Raw genomic sequence first — 14,578 nt, 5'->3', positions numbered from 1 at the left:
GTGTATATGTGAAGATGACTAATATATGTAACCTTGACTTTCATAAAGTTGTTTCCTTATTTATAGACAATTTGAACAGGCATTAATTTAGTTAATATGTGTAATTTGCTTAATAAATGTGGCAAGAAAAGTTGTAAAATGGAGTAAAACTCACTTAATAATTTTCTCACTTAATAACATAAAATTTGGGCTCATCGTAAGTTGAGGACTACCTGTATTTTTTATTTCCAAGTGGATTTGCCCCCCCCCAAAGAACAATATTTCTAATTTTTAAACAAGCTTTTAGATTTAAAGTGTATGTTGCTTCATCGCATAAGTCATAACACATTGACTTGAATCAGTTTCACACACCTTGACAATTTTCAGATATAGTGGATTTCAGTTTTTCCATTATAGAATTTCAAACAAAGGCAAGCAAGGTTTATATAGTTAAGCTTAAACAACTGCATGAAATCAATGGTTCAAAGTTTGCCTGTTTGATGTAAAACAATCAACTGCAGGAAATAGATTGAATCCTGGAGAACATTATCAATATTATGTCTTTATATTTGGACTTTCCATTTCTGTCAGGATGTCTGCCAAGGCATTAGCTGTTAAGATTTCTTGACTGAGAAAACTGCATTTATATCTACTAGTGTTTAGAGATCTTATCAGAGCTGTGTCCCTAAGGAAAGTACATGTGGCAGTTATAAAAATGATGGGATTGTTCCAACACATAATTTCCTCTTCAATTGGAGAAAAATAATAATTGAATTGAAATATAGTCTACAACTTCTGTGGATGATTTTGTAGTGTGGAACACAATTTCTGATGCAGAAGTAGAAAAAATAACTCCCACAGATAAAGTCAGGGCAGACAGTCTGCACAACTTCTAGAATGCAGTAGATTAATGCGTTAAGTCATCCCGTGGGAGCTTGTGTTTCCCTCAAATCTCGCTTTCGATTCCTCACTGTCAGAACATAATAGATAATGCAGAATGGAAAGTATATCTTTCTTAGATCATGAAGTCTGGTCTGATAAGAAGAGGCATTTGAGGACAAAATAAGATGACCCAAACTGGATTTTAATATGAAGTCAGCAACTAATTGAGCTTAGAGCCAGTTTTCAGTAATTGCATATGTCTGTGTAAGTGTGAGGGAAACTGTTATCTCAATATATTTGGGTAACGTGACCACTATTGTAGCCCTAAACAAATAAGATGTAGAGCCTTAGCAATAATAAGTTATCTTTTAGGTAAGAGGGGTGGCCTATAAATTTTATAAACAAACAAATAAATAAAACATGAGAATGCTAGTTCTGCCTACATGAATGTTGTGATACTTCAGGAACAAAGACACAATTCTGGGAGTGAATAAAATGAGTTGTTGCTTATAGTGCTTGATATTTCTGTGGAATTTTTTTTAAAAAAATATTAGCTTCAAATCTTCATTCCTGAAAATAATTTGTGATGCCAGTGAATTAAAATGTGAAGGGGATGAATGGACATAAAGTGTGTGCGTGTGTTGGAAGTAGGGTCTTAAGATGCATGAAATGAAGCCAATGAGAGTTTTTTTTCATAATAGTGAACAGCAGGTAGGTAGACCTAAGGCAAAGTGCCAAATGCAAATTCATGCCAGTATATTGCAACTATAGCTTATAAGTAACTTCAGATGGACATTACATATGGAGTGATGATTTTTAAGTGTGTTTAGGAAATGTTAAATGCAATCCATAGTGAAATATCAAATTTCTTACTTAAAATAGGTGTAGCTGTGGTTAGAATGCAGTATTGCAGGCTAACTCTGCCCAAAGCCAGGAGTTCAGCCTTAATGGGCTCAAGTTGACTCAGCCTTCCATCCTTCTGGGTCAATAAAATGAGGACCTAGCAATATGCTGACTCTGTAAACTTAGTTGCATAAAGCTGCAAGCTCCTAAACCAGGGGTCTTCAAACTTGGCCCTTTTATGACTTGTGGACTTTAACTCCCAGAATTCCTTAGCCAGGCAGGTTGGCTGAGAAATAAGTCATAAAAGGGCCAAGTTTGAAAACCCCTGTCCTAAACTAATCCTTTGTTGCAACACCTTTTTATTTTATGACAGCATTCAGTCTTTTGAGGTAGAGCCTATCAGCATGGCACATCTTGTCTTGAGAATCTTTGCCCACTTTCCCTTGCAAGGTGCTCTAAATCTGTCAAGGTGGAGAGAATTATTTTTGGGGTTGTTTTTTTTCAATTAAACTGAATACACACACACACACACAAATACACAAAGGAGTAGAGTTTTTTCTGTTATCCTTCCCATTGTGGCTAAGTTTTATAAATTTCCATTTTACTGTTCTTCTTCTGTTTTCATTAATTCTACATGATCAAACTCATTTTCCTAATTTCACCTGCTTACATTATAGTATTCTATCTCTTGGGCCCTGGAATTCAAAACTATTGGAAAGACTTGCTCTTTGTCAAAACTACAATAAAACGGGAGTCCACACTTTTTAAGATCAACGGGTGTATTGAAATTTTGAGTACATTTTGAACTACTCCTGCATATTGACTACCATTGCTGTATGGCCAACCATAATACATACATTTGCAAAAAGACAAAACGGGTGTTTGTAAAACAGCAGGGGGACAGCTGTGGCCCAATAGCCTTTGCCAACTCAATCTAAAGGTACCAATTTCACCCTTCCTGAATTGGAAGACCTTTCAGTCACTCCTGCCCTAGTCATATCACAGCTTGACTACTGCAATGAACCCTACCCTAGGCTGCTCTTGAAAACCAATTGGATGTTTCAGTGGATCCAGAATGTAGCAGTGCAGGCAGGGAAAGTCATGCCTTGCTATGTCCATATGGCACCTCTGCTTCATGAGCTGTGCTGATTGTCAGTATGCTTCAAGGTGCTGATTGTCATCTATACAGCCCCAAATGGCATGGAATCAGGTTATTTGAGGAACTGCATGTCTCCCATGGTTTCTGCCAGGATGGTATATGCTGGCAGAATTGGCACATTCCAGGTTTACTTCAAATTAACTGCCATTTATCAGGACTCAGGAAGTATGTCATAAAGAGTAAGGAAGAAGACCTTAACAGACACAGGCAAGATCCATTACCAAAGCAACAAGCGAAAGAAATACATATTAAATCACAAAAAGCAGAAAATACAGGGAAGAAGCTCAGACAGACACCTTCCTAATTCACCAGACTATAAGAAGGGAAAGAGGTACAGTACAATCGGTCTTATGAGATTCTGTTACTACAAACACCATAGAAATAGTTTTAACTTCCCTATGGAGTTGGTTTCTGGTCTAGTCTACTGAAAATTTCTGCACCTTCCTTCTGGACCAAGATGCTCCCAGAAATCCATATGGTTCCCATCTTGATGGTATTCTGGAAAGCTTTAAAGACCTGGCTGCTCTCCCAGATTGGATGTTCCTCCTTATTGTGTTTTTCTCTGTCATTATACAGAGCCATCAGATACAATCTGATGCTTTGCATTGTATTTTTGTTCCTTATTCTATTGTGCGCCACTCAGAGTTTCTTTGGAACCAGACATCACTTAAATATCGGTGTGAATAAATAAACAAATAGCAAACAAATCCCTATGTAATTATTCTGCTCTCCCTTTTGCTGTATTGCTATGCTTGCGCATGCATACACTGAAAAATACAGGACAGATTGCATATGTTCCATACTGGACAGAAGAGGAATAGAGGCTTAAAGTTCTGAGCAGTAGCCCAACTGCCTCTCCCCATGGATCATTGAGGCAATCTCTGGCCTTATATGGGCCATTTTTGAACATCATCTTTCTTTTGCTGGCTTTTCCCATTGAAGCAGATTTGGTTCCATTCACTTTGCCTTTTGAAGAGTTAGTCTTTGACAGATAGAAAGTGACATTGTTAAACACTTTCTTTCCAAGATTTCGTTAGTTGGAAATAATACAAACATTTCTAAAAAGTTCTAAAATGCTCAAGAGCTTTCAACCCTAGAGATGGAAGAAGATTTGACTTTTCTTGATGCTGATAAAACGTACTAATGATTCTGGTCAGAAAAGAGCATACATGTCATTAACTATGGTCCTGTTGTCAATAGTCAATAATTGACATTTCCATTTACTTACCCAAAGTTTAACTTAATTCATTGCATAAGGATCCCAGGCTCAACAACATTAGACTTGTCCCAGTAGGTCACAGAAACCCAAGTCTGTAGCTTAGAGGGATATTTTTCTAAATTCCAGATTGTGCATAGGATAACTCTTCTAAAATGGCAATGAACAGTATCCAAGCATATGGGTGATCTAAATTCATACAATGCCTTGACAAACCAATCCACATTTTTTGCCTGCCATAATGAAACAACTATATCAAGGCTAATACCATGAATATATAGCAATTATTCTGTTGTTATTTGTATATAGAAGCAGTTTGGTCTAGTGGTTAAGGCACCAGACTAGAAAGCTGGAGGCTGTGAGTTCTGGGGAAAATAGGAAGGTATGTTGGATATGTTTGCTGCCTTGAATTATTTGTAAAAATAATAAAAATGGGATACAAATAAATATAAATGAATTAAAGCAATTAAAATTAATAAAAACATCCCTCTTCCCAGATACACAGTTGATATACTTCATGATTATTTATATTTCTGATACAGTTTACTGCAACAATACCAAAATATTTTTACATCTTAACTGTTCTTAGGTTTTATCTTTCTGCCAGAATTATAATACTGGCTGAATATGCATACATGCAAAGCAAGGCTTCTTTTTTTAAAACAAAACAAAACACGGTTTGTAGAATAAGCTACAGCAACCCAGTTAGCACATCCTACTAAACCCAACGAAGTTAATTTATAGGTTAGTGCAATATGACCACTCAAACCCTTTTTCATATACTGCAAACTTCCTGTAACGTATTCGTATGTTTATGTTAGTACTGAAAACCATTTTCAAATCTGAAATAGTATTTGTTCTCATTTTTCCCCTGCTGCTTTTGATTTGTCTTAGTCCATCAAGAGATTTAAAAGGGGTGGAATCCAAACTCACATCTCAGATTAATGAGTTCAGTGACCCAGCAAACCCACCTTTTCAATCAAGAAACATTGTACTAAAGAGATGTGCTGCTTTTCAGCTACTTTCAGAAGGCCCTCCCTTATACTTTGAAAAAGCCATACATGCGGCTTGAGGTTGAGGAAGCAGAAATAAAAGAGTTTGCAGTTTGCCTTCAGAATGTAATACATGGTGCCATAATAAATGCCTCACATTACTTTGGGCAGTATGGATCCATGATTTCATTTATTATAGGATACAGCTAAGATGTCCATAATTCTTTAACATAGTTGACCCTCATGTTTTGACTGGGGAGGCCAGCTCTTTAGCTGAATTCTGCTTTTGATTTTGCTTCTTAAGTACTTGAATGTATACAAATGTATTCCCTGGAGTACGGTGGTGAGGCATGTTGCGATTTTTGTGTAAATTTCAGAAAGTGTGTTGTTGGCATGATGCTTCCTTATGCAAGCGGCTTTTAGAAAGGTTTGTCAGGCCTTTGTGAAAAGAGCTATCTTCCACTCTACCCTACCCCCAGCCCTGCATTCAGCACTGTTCATGGCATTAACACACCACTGAACAAATTGCCCTTCTTGCATATGCTAATCCTGAACCTAAAAGAACCCATTGTGACATGTTTAATGCTTTAGCTGGAGGGAAGATGAGAATTGGAGGCATGTCAAATTATCATGTGACCCAGAAATATCTAAAATGCCTTTCTTCCCCTTTGGGTCAACAGTTTGTACTTAACATTATCTAAAGAAAGTAGCCTGCAGATTGCGGACAAGATTAGTCCTTGCTCTTGTTTTTTGGCCTTTCTTTCAGATTAAGAGTTGGATGTTGGAATTTAAGGGGGGGAAGGCATTAGCAGTAAATTAGGAGAAACCAACAAACCCCAGATATTCTAGTTAAATACATGCAAATGAACACTTCTGTTTATTTTCTTACAATCCAACATACTGGGCAATTTCTGACACTAAGAAATGTCACTCTTAAATAATAAGAAATTCAAACAAATTAAACTTTTATTGATAGGGTTGCCAGGTCTGCTTCCAAAAAATAGCGGACAAGCGGGGGGGGGGGGGCTTAAGTAGTAAAAAAAGTAGACTGTACAGCTTTAGATTACGTACCATTTCATCATAAAGCTTTTGAATAAAAAAAATGTCCACTATTTTGTGAAAAAAAATAGTGAAAATAATGTGAAAAAGTGGACTGTCCACTCAAATAGTGGACACCTGGCAACCCTATTTATTGATCCCAAACCACTCCAGTAGTTCAACAGATTCCTAAACAGACAAATACAATGATATAAAACGCAGGACTTCAGAAATCATTTCCCTCACATTGTTGCACTAATGTGGCCCACTAATATTTTATCTAAATTATCTAAATATAAAAGACAATGCTTTTCCCTCAGCCCAAGCTACAATGGACATAGCTTCCAAGTTACTTGGAGCGGTTTGAGTTTCAAAAATATATTTTCCCAACATGGATATTTTTTTCATTGTGGACATAATCTGGAGTGTTTCATTGACAATGGTGGTGATGGGAACAGGAACTAGGATCTGCCCAGGTCTCTTAGCCACTTTGGGCTCCAGTACTGTAGATATTCCTGTGGATTGGGGGCCTTCAAACTTGGCAACTTTAAGACTTGTGGACTTCATCTCCCAGAATTCCTGGGGCTGGCTGAGGAATTTAAAATTGGTGTTCCCTTGTGAGTAACATAATCCTGTCATACACAAAAAGTTGATTTATTCTGTCCCCTGTGAATGCGCTACAGAGTTTCTGTTCTGCTGACAAGAGGTTCTGCCTAGCCATATTTTTTTAAAAAAATATGTTTATATTGAGAGGGCATTTTCTGATGATGCATAGGCTGGAGGACAGCATGCTTATGTAGCTGAAAGGGAAGGCCTTCAAAGTCTTTTCTCCCTTTACTTTACGTTTAAAATGAATATTATTAATGGAGAGTCAATTTGGTGTAATGGTTGAGGCACAGGTCTAGAAACCAGGATGATTTTTAGTCCCACTTTTGCCATAAAAGCAGCTGGGTAACTTTGGACCAGTCATTCTGTCTCAGGCCCTAGAAAGCAAACAATGCCAAACCACCAGGAAAAAATGGCAAGGACTTGTGCTTGTAGTTGTCAGGATTCAACACTGACCCAAAGATACACCTACCCACCCACCCAAAGCATGTTAATAATCAGTAAAAGAAGATAAAAGCTAAACTATATTTTCAATAGTTTTCATATAGAAAGAGATCAATGTTTTCATGAACAAATGGCCTTGTTCCCACCATTACTTTGTTCCATAGAAGCCATAGGAAGAAAACTGTCTAGAGTAGATTGCCTTAGGTAGAATCCTTTATGTAGCGCAGTGGTTCTCAACCTGTGGGTCGGGACCCCATTTGGGGTCGATTGACCATTTCATGGGGGTCGCCAAGCAAGGCTGTCCGCCATTTTTTGTCCGCCATTTTTTTCCCCTTTTCCGGCGGGTGCCTTACCTCCCTTGGGCTGGGCCAGCTGGTGGTCGGCCTGCTCCATCTCTGCCGCTTGCCAGCTACGCCTCGGCCGGCGCAGGGGGCGGAACCACGCATGTGCGGCGCTCCCGGGCAGGGAAAGTCCTCGGCTTACGACTGGTTAGGTAGTCCTCGACTTACGACTGGTTTAGTCCTCGACTTACGACTGGTTTAGTCCTCGACTTACGACCGGTTTAGTCCTTGACTTACGACCGGTTGGGGTCGCGGCATTAAAAAGGTTGAGAACCACTGATGTAGCGGGTCTGAAACAAGTTTCTTGCAAAACAACACTTGCAGTCTGTTTTTAGCATTTGTGTTGTGAATAAAAAAAACCAACAACTTGTGTTTGTTGGAAATATCCATATAAAAGGATTCTAAACATGATGATCTTTATGTATTTGCAGAGTAATTCACTCTTGGTCCCGGAGAGTCTGAGGAACACTGATAAACGAAGGAATGGACCTGAGTATTCCAATGACATGAAGAAAAGAAAAGTGGATGATAAGGACTCAAGCCATTATGTAAGAAACTGTAGCCAGTTTGACAATAGTCATCATCCCTTTCAAGGCACTTCCTTTGGGTTGCTATATATTTAATCTTTCTCTTCCATGCATGATCTTGCTTATAAGATTATTCATCATCTTATTACCAATTTAACATAGCTGCTGATTTCCTAGCTGTTTGTTTTTTTTTCACAAGAAGCTGAGGAATGGGGAGAGGGTGATGAAAGATACGGTATTTATGTGTTAATTAATTTGCCATCTGCTGATAGCAGAATAGAAACAGTTATTTATAAATCATCTAATAGGAACATCATTGCCAAACTAGCATTTGGAGTTACATATATTTGTATGTATGGCATTATGTTTTAAAATCTTAGTTTTTAATTTAAATATCCCGAAATAGTAGGTATTCCTGCTGAGAACAAGGAGGGAATATAATAATACTGGAAAATATCTTCAGTATTGATCCTTATGTTCCTTTAATAGCAGCACAAACATGCCCATTTTTAAATGCCTCATGACATTACCTTTATCTCATTCTCAGCCCATGAGTCAACATTAGATGTTCCATTTTGAAGCAATACCTTCTTCCTAACACTATGGACACAATTTAGGATGTTTTAATAATAGGTTGGTGATATGGTCAGAGACTAAATTCTGCCCAGTTCCTATCAGCCATTTTAGGCTGCAGTGGACATGTCCCCCTCTGTAGTGGCTGAGCACTATTCTCTGTAAGATTTGGGCTTGGTCTACAGGAAAGACTGGACCTTCCTGTCACAGAATCATATTAACATACATTATCTGATAGCTCCTTGGTAGATCTTACATTTATATATATTCCTTGTATATGCAGGTTTAGCACTCTTTAAAAACACACTAGACTTGTATTCAAAAAGTAAGTCTAGAACTATCTTGAGCTATGTAAGCAAACAAGTTTGTGTGAGAGAGAGCAATAAAGGGCACGTGAACATGAAACTGGTAGAATGAGTATGTGAGACGGCAAGAAACAGAGTAAAAAGGAGTGCGAATATGCAAGCCGGGCAGATGGGCCACTACCCAGGAGGGCTTTCTCTCACTATATATTGTATGCCTTCTCTGCACCTATGACCTATCAGTTTGGCTATTTTTGGATGGTGCTGTTCTGACAGGTCCCAGACATGAAGAACCTCCTCACCTGCAATTTGTCATTCAGTCAATCCAAATGTTGGTGAAATTCTGCCATGGGTACCCACTTACATATACTCTGTTAAAGGTAGTATGTTAAAGGAGTTATGAGTGGGTACCCTTTATTTTTGTTTTGTTGTTGGTTACAGTGAGTAGACTATTAAAGTCCAAAACACTAACTGAACTAAGCATTGTTTTTAAATTTAGGACAGTGATGGAGACAAAAGTGATGACAACTTAGTTGTGGATGTATCTAACGAGGTAACTTGCTTAGTGTTTCTTTTACTGTAGCTGAAGCTGAAAGGAATATAAATATTTTAGACTATAGGGTGAATATCTCTTGTTAGAAATATGCATCTTTGTTAATTTTAATGTTAATATTTAACATTTTAGTACTTTAGTGTTTTACATTGTTTTTATTGTGTTGTAAGCTGCTTAGAGTCACACCTGATGGTAAAATGGGTGACATATAAATTTAACAAATAAGCATGCTATTAGTAATATTTTTTCATTGCAGAAGCTAAACTGTTGGGAGGAGTTACAATATTATTAAATTCATATTTATTATAGACTCTAGAAACCAATGCATCTGTCCCATGGCTTATGGATGCTTAGGAGTCCTTGATCTCTGTGTTTATTCTGTCAGTATTGATTTGAGAGTGGATCTGAGCAGACTAAACACACGGGAAGGAAAAAAATATCATAGAAATTATCACTGGTATTTTTGTGGCTCTGCAAATGGTACAATGATGCTATTTGCTTATTTAAAGTTCTTACTGTGCATATGATCATAGATAAATGAACAATGTTTATTCTGGATATATTAAAGGAGGGGATGGTGTGCAGGAAATATGCTGGAAAGGAAGCCCTTTAAAGAACAATTCTGATCTTTTCGGTGTGATGTGAAAGCAGAAAATCATGCTTATTTATAATCAGTAGAAAGCTAAATTTAATACAGTACTTTTACTTTTTTCCCCTCACACTACTTATGTGTTTTTAGGAGGCTGTAATATGTAAAATTATATATCCTGCTTACTGCCTCCTTTTGTTCCCGGGAAATTGATCTGAAATGCACCAAACGTTGTGCTTAATAGTTTGAAATAGTGCTGTTCATCATTTAAAGCATAGATAATTTTTCCACATGGTAGATGCCTATAAGTGGTGTAAAATAAATTACAATACAGTCATGTATTTAACATAATATACATCAAATGTCAAAGCTTTTCAATTGTGGGTAAAAAATTTACTGCACGTAAATTAATAACAACTTACTGTGTGTCTTTGTTACTACCCTGGCCCATCAAGGACCCTTCGTCTCCCCGAGCAAGTCCTGCTCATTCCCCACGAGAGAATGGCATAGATAAAACCCGTATCTTGAAGAAAGATGCCTCAAGTAGCCCAGCATCTACTGCCTCTTCTGGAAGTTCTGCTTCCATGAAATCCAAAGAAATAGGTTTGGTAAGTATTCGTCTCAGTTGTATTATATTTTGACAACTAATCATTATTTACTATTGCATTGTGTGTAAGCTTCATGACTTAACCATAGTTTTCATAGTGAGACAGATCAAAACTGTAGTAGCAGTTCATTATTAATAGAAAAACTACCTCCTCATTAATTATTGGACAATGTTCCCCTTTTTTCCATTTTTGATGCACTGTCCACATCATGAAATCTGATCACAAAACCAATGTTGGGATTTCAGTTGTGATTTCATTTGAGTTTGACTTTTGTGGGTTTCTGCAGCTTTTTCACATTCCACACAACATAGCCCAAATGTGGATTAAAATATGTGATCTGTATTTGGCTTTGGTTGTGGCATGAAAAGTTGTTGCTTAATTTTGATAGAAGAAAAGCATAACATGGAACAATTGTATTGTGCATTTAATTAAAGTAATTTTAACTGAGTTCATTTTACTAAAATTATAAATGTATTCATTTTTTGGTGTGTTGCTGTTTGACATTCTGTTCTAAAGTTCGGTTAATAGAAAGTAGATTTTCCCTCTTTAAAAAATGGACAACAGGTGAAGAAGTAGACTCCCATTAGCATCTATCAGTTTCATATTGTCCTGTAATTCACCCTATAATTCAACTCCTCTGCTAGCTATTTTTCTGTTAATGTTTCTAAGTCTTGTATTCCTACAAAGTATAGATAGTTGTCTTCATAAATTATATCAGCTGTCAGTATACTTTATGTGTCTTACTGGAAATTGCATGGAATTCTTTCCTTAGAAGAATTGCAAACTAGACAGAAGGATGCTATACTGTCAAAAAATACTTTGTTCAAGTCTGATTGAGAAATTAAATTAATGTTGAAAGCATTGATGGAGTATAATTCTAACCATGGACTTGTGTGACATATAAATTTGGATTTCTCTTTAAAATATTAATCATTATAATGAACTTATTATAATGAAACTTATTATAATGAGGGTATAAACTTATTATAATGAGGGTAAACTGAAGATGGGCTCCGGCTTTCAGCTCCAGTCTGAAAGCTCGGTGACCAATCCAAATTCGATCTCTCATCATTACCCTGGGACACATATATTTCCCTTCATTTGTGTAGGTAAACTGTTTAAAATTAGTTGGAAATCCCTGTTAATCATTTATTCTGGCTAATCATTTTTATCATAATGGTTGCCTTTGTTAATTAGTTACTATTGATTTCCTTTTAAAAATAGTCAAATATGATGAAAGCATATTTTACATGTAGTGTTAATCTAATATTCTATTGAACCTACTTACAGTATTCAATTTAACACAGGTTGTAAATCTGTTTTTAATTTCTCTTTTGTTCATTTCTCTAGTTTCTTAGTTGTATATCTGTTAAAATAAAAATAAAAGGATGAAAATTGCTCACTCTGTATCCATTCTTAATGAGGCCATGAGAATAATTTATTGTTCTAATCTGGAACAATTTTTTTGAATCCTTTCTTCCTCATGAAGTTTATGGCAGAGAGAACAAGTCTTTTGTAGTAAATCACCATCCTTTTTGAGTTCTAGTTGAAGCACAACATTTGCCTTTTGTCTCTTTTTTCAACTGGTTTGTAAAATATATCTTTGTGATCTGACTTACTCTTCATTTACCTCCTTCAAAGTCCTATATTTGAATTAAAATAGTTGAAGCCTTTAAAATTACAATTAACTAGTAAGTTTCACATCTTGCCAATAATATATACAACTAAAGAATGTTGCATATCATTCTTTTTTTTAAGCAGAAATAGAGAGGGCAGACACTACTAATATTGAATTATAGGAGATTGCCCAAGGAAATTTAATTGTAAAATTTCAAAATTCAACATGGTGTTGAAATTGAATACTCAAGAATTGCCTGGATTACTAACAGTACTTATTTGATTTGTTTAATGATGCCAGCATGAAAAGGCTAGCACACCAGTCCTTAAATCCAGCACACCAACTCCACGAAGTGATGTACCAACTCCAGGAACTAGTGCTACACCAGGTCTTCGTCCAGGTCTTGCTAAACCTCCAACTATGGACCCTTTGGTCAACCAAGCTGGTAAAAAAAAAAAAAACTTCTGACATGCACTGAATTATTACTACTAATATAATTTGATGTGGTTGTGATGTATTTGAGGATTATAATTCTCTCCTCCCCCTCCCCCACTGGTGAGGGAGCATAGATGTGGGAGGCATAAAAGGGAATAGATAGGGGAAGATAGGTGGGCGGGGTGAGTTGAAGAGGAGGTAGTCCCTTATCTTAGTGAGGCTCGGGAAGTGGGAGAGACAAATCCAGAAATGGCTTAGATTGGGCTGGATCCTTGCCAAATGAATGGTGGCATTCAGTTAACAATGGAAATGTGGAGTGCTGAGATTGCCATCACTAAGCGATGTAGCTATGAGACATCACGCTACAGCCACATCACTTAGTGGCACAAACTCCAATCCCTGTTACTGTTGTAATTGGAGGACTAACTGTATAGGCAGTCTAGAAAAGGGTTTTAAGGAAAGGAGGATTGTGCATGGTGACTAATACTTTTCATTTGCATTTTGGCCACATTTATTAACATAACAAACATAGTGATAATATTAAAAATTATCAGATTCCAGACTGGCTAAATGAGTTTATTATAGCCATTTGTACACTTGTATACTAGCAAACTGCAAATATAAGTGATTGGAATAATTAAAAAAAAGGATGGTTGTGAGGTCAAATGTGGAGACATTTCTGTTAGAAAATGCTTGTTGATGTTATCTTGGAAGGGCTGAATTTCTCACTCTGCATTTCTCAACAAGAGGTTGCTAGATTGAAAAACGTTGGCCAAGCTCATGGTTGGCACCCCACTTCTTTAACCTTTAACCTTTGGAAACTCATGAAACTTTGAATAACAGAGTTACTCAACTTTAACCTGGATTGTGAAGTTATTCTACTTCATACAGGATGGCAATCCCATATAGTGTAAGCAGAGTTTTTCTGTGCAGGTAGATTAATCTGGAAAAAAATGAGCTGAATAAAGTAATATACAGAGATTGTCTCCTTTTCCTGCAGCTGCTGGCTTGAGAACACCCCTGGCTGTACCAGGTCCCTACCCTGCTCCATTTGGAATGGTACCCCATGCTGGCATGAATGGAGAGCTGACTAGTCCAGGAGCTGCCTATGCTAGTCTCCACAACATGTCCCCCCAAATGAGTGCTGCTGCAGCAGCAGCTGCAGTAGTTGCCTATGGACGCTCCCCTATGGTAGGTTTGCAGTCTTGTTGAATGGGGATATAATATTAACACATGTCTTTAATAAGCATTAAAGAATATTTAATGCAGTTCTAGAGATGGGATTTTTGTCCCCTACTATGTTACATGTTCCTACACAAAATATTATTTCCCCTTATTTGAAAAATAAGGTCTCAGTTCCTTCATTTTTAAAATGTTACCATTAGTTAACATACAAAAAGCTCATCGCTGTATTGAATATTTGTTTCCTTAAATGAACAGACTTTCTCCCTCTATTTAAAGATGAGGCAGGAAGTATATATTATAATGGTGGATTTATTATGAAGACCTGTATTTTGTGAAATCTACTATGTTCAAAGTTCAGTAGTCTTGTACTTTTTCTAACTGATTGGCCTATTTCTTTGTTCATTTTATCAGGTTGGGTTTGATCCTCCCCCTCATATGAGAGTACCTGGAATCCCTCCTAATCTGGCTGGGATCCCTGGTGGAAAACCGTGAGTAATTTCTGACAATCATAATGAAATTTATATTAGCCAGAGCACAATGTTTATAGTAAGAGATGAGCATCCCAAGATGCAAGTATGATATATTTTCCCAGAAAGGCTACCATCTTCTACTAAAGAGAGTCCTTGACTTACAACAGATATGTCAAACTCGCGACGTCGCATGACGTATCGGAACTTTTTCCCCATTG

General features: G+C 36.9%; 1 protein-coding gene across 2 annotated transcripts in view; it reads left to right on the top strand.

The window, feature by feature from the left end:
- The window catches only part of TLE1 (TLE family member 1, transcriptional corepressor), a 71,021-nt gene that overhangs the window by 38,032 nt on the left and 18,411 nt on the right, over nt 1–14,578 (top strand). For both annotated transcript variants that reach the window (XM_015812503.1, XM_015812502.1), the window contains exons 9-14: nt 7,932–8,048; nt 9,402–9,455; nt 10,500–10,652; nt 12,571–12,715; nt 13,706–13,896; nt 14,302–14,378. In XM_015812503.1, the coding sequence (XP_015667989.1) occupies nt 7,932–8,048; nt 9,402–9,455; nt 10,500–10,652; nt 12,571–12,715; nt 13,706–13,896; nt 14,302–14,378 (737 nt within the window). The remainder of the gene's footprint in view (nt 1–7,931; nt 8,049–9,401; nt 9,456–10,499; nt 10,653–12,570; nt 12,716–13,705; nt 13,897–14,301; nt 14,379–14,578) is intronic.

Source organism: Protobothrops mucrosquamatus, unplaced genomic scaffold, assembly GCF_001527695.2.
Source record: "Protobothrops mucrosquamatus isolate PMUCROS unplaced genomic scaffold, P.Mucros_1.0 scaffold91, whole genome shotgun sequence".
In the NCBI taxonomy this organism is placed as follows: Eukaryota; Metazoa; Chordata; class Lepidosauria; order Squamata; family Viperidae; genus Protobothrops; species Protobothrops mucrosquamatus.
Note: the sequence above shows the minus strand (reverse complement) of the source record. Positions and strands in the feature narration are given on the sequence as shown.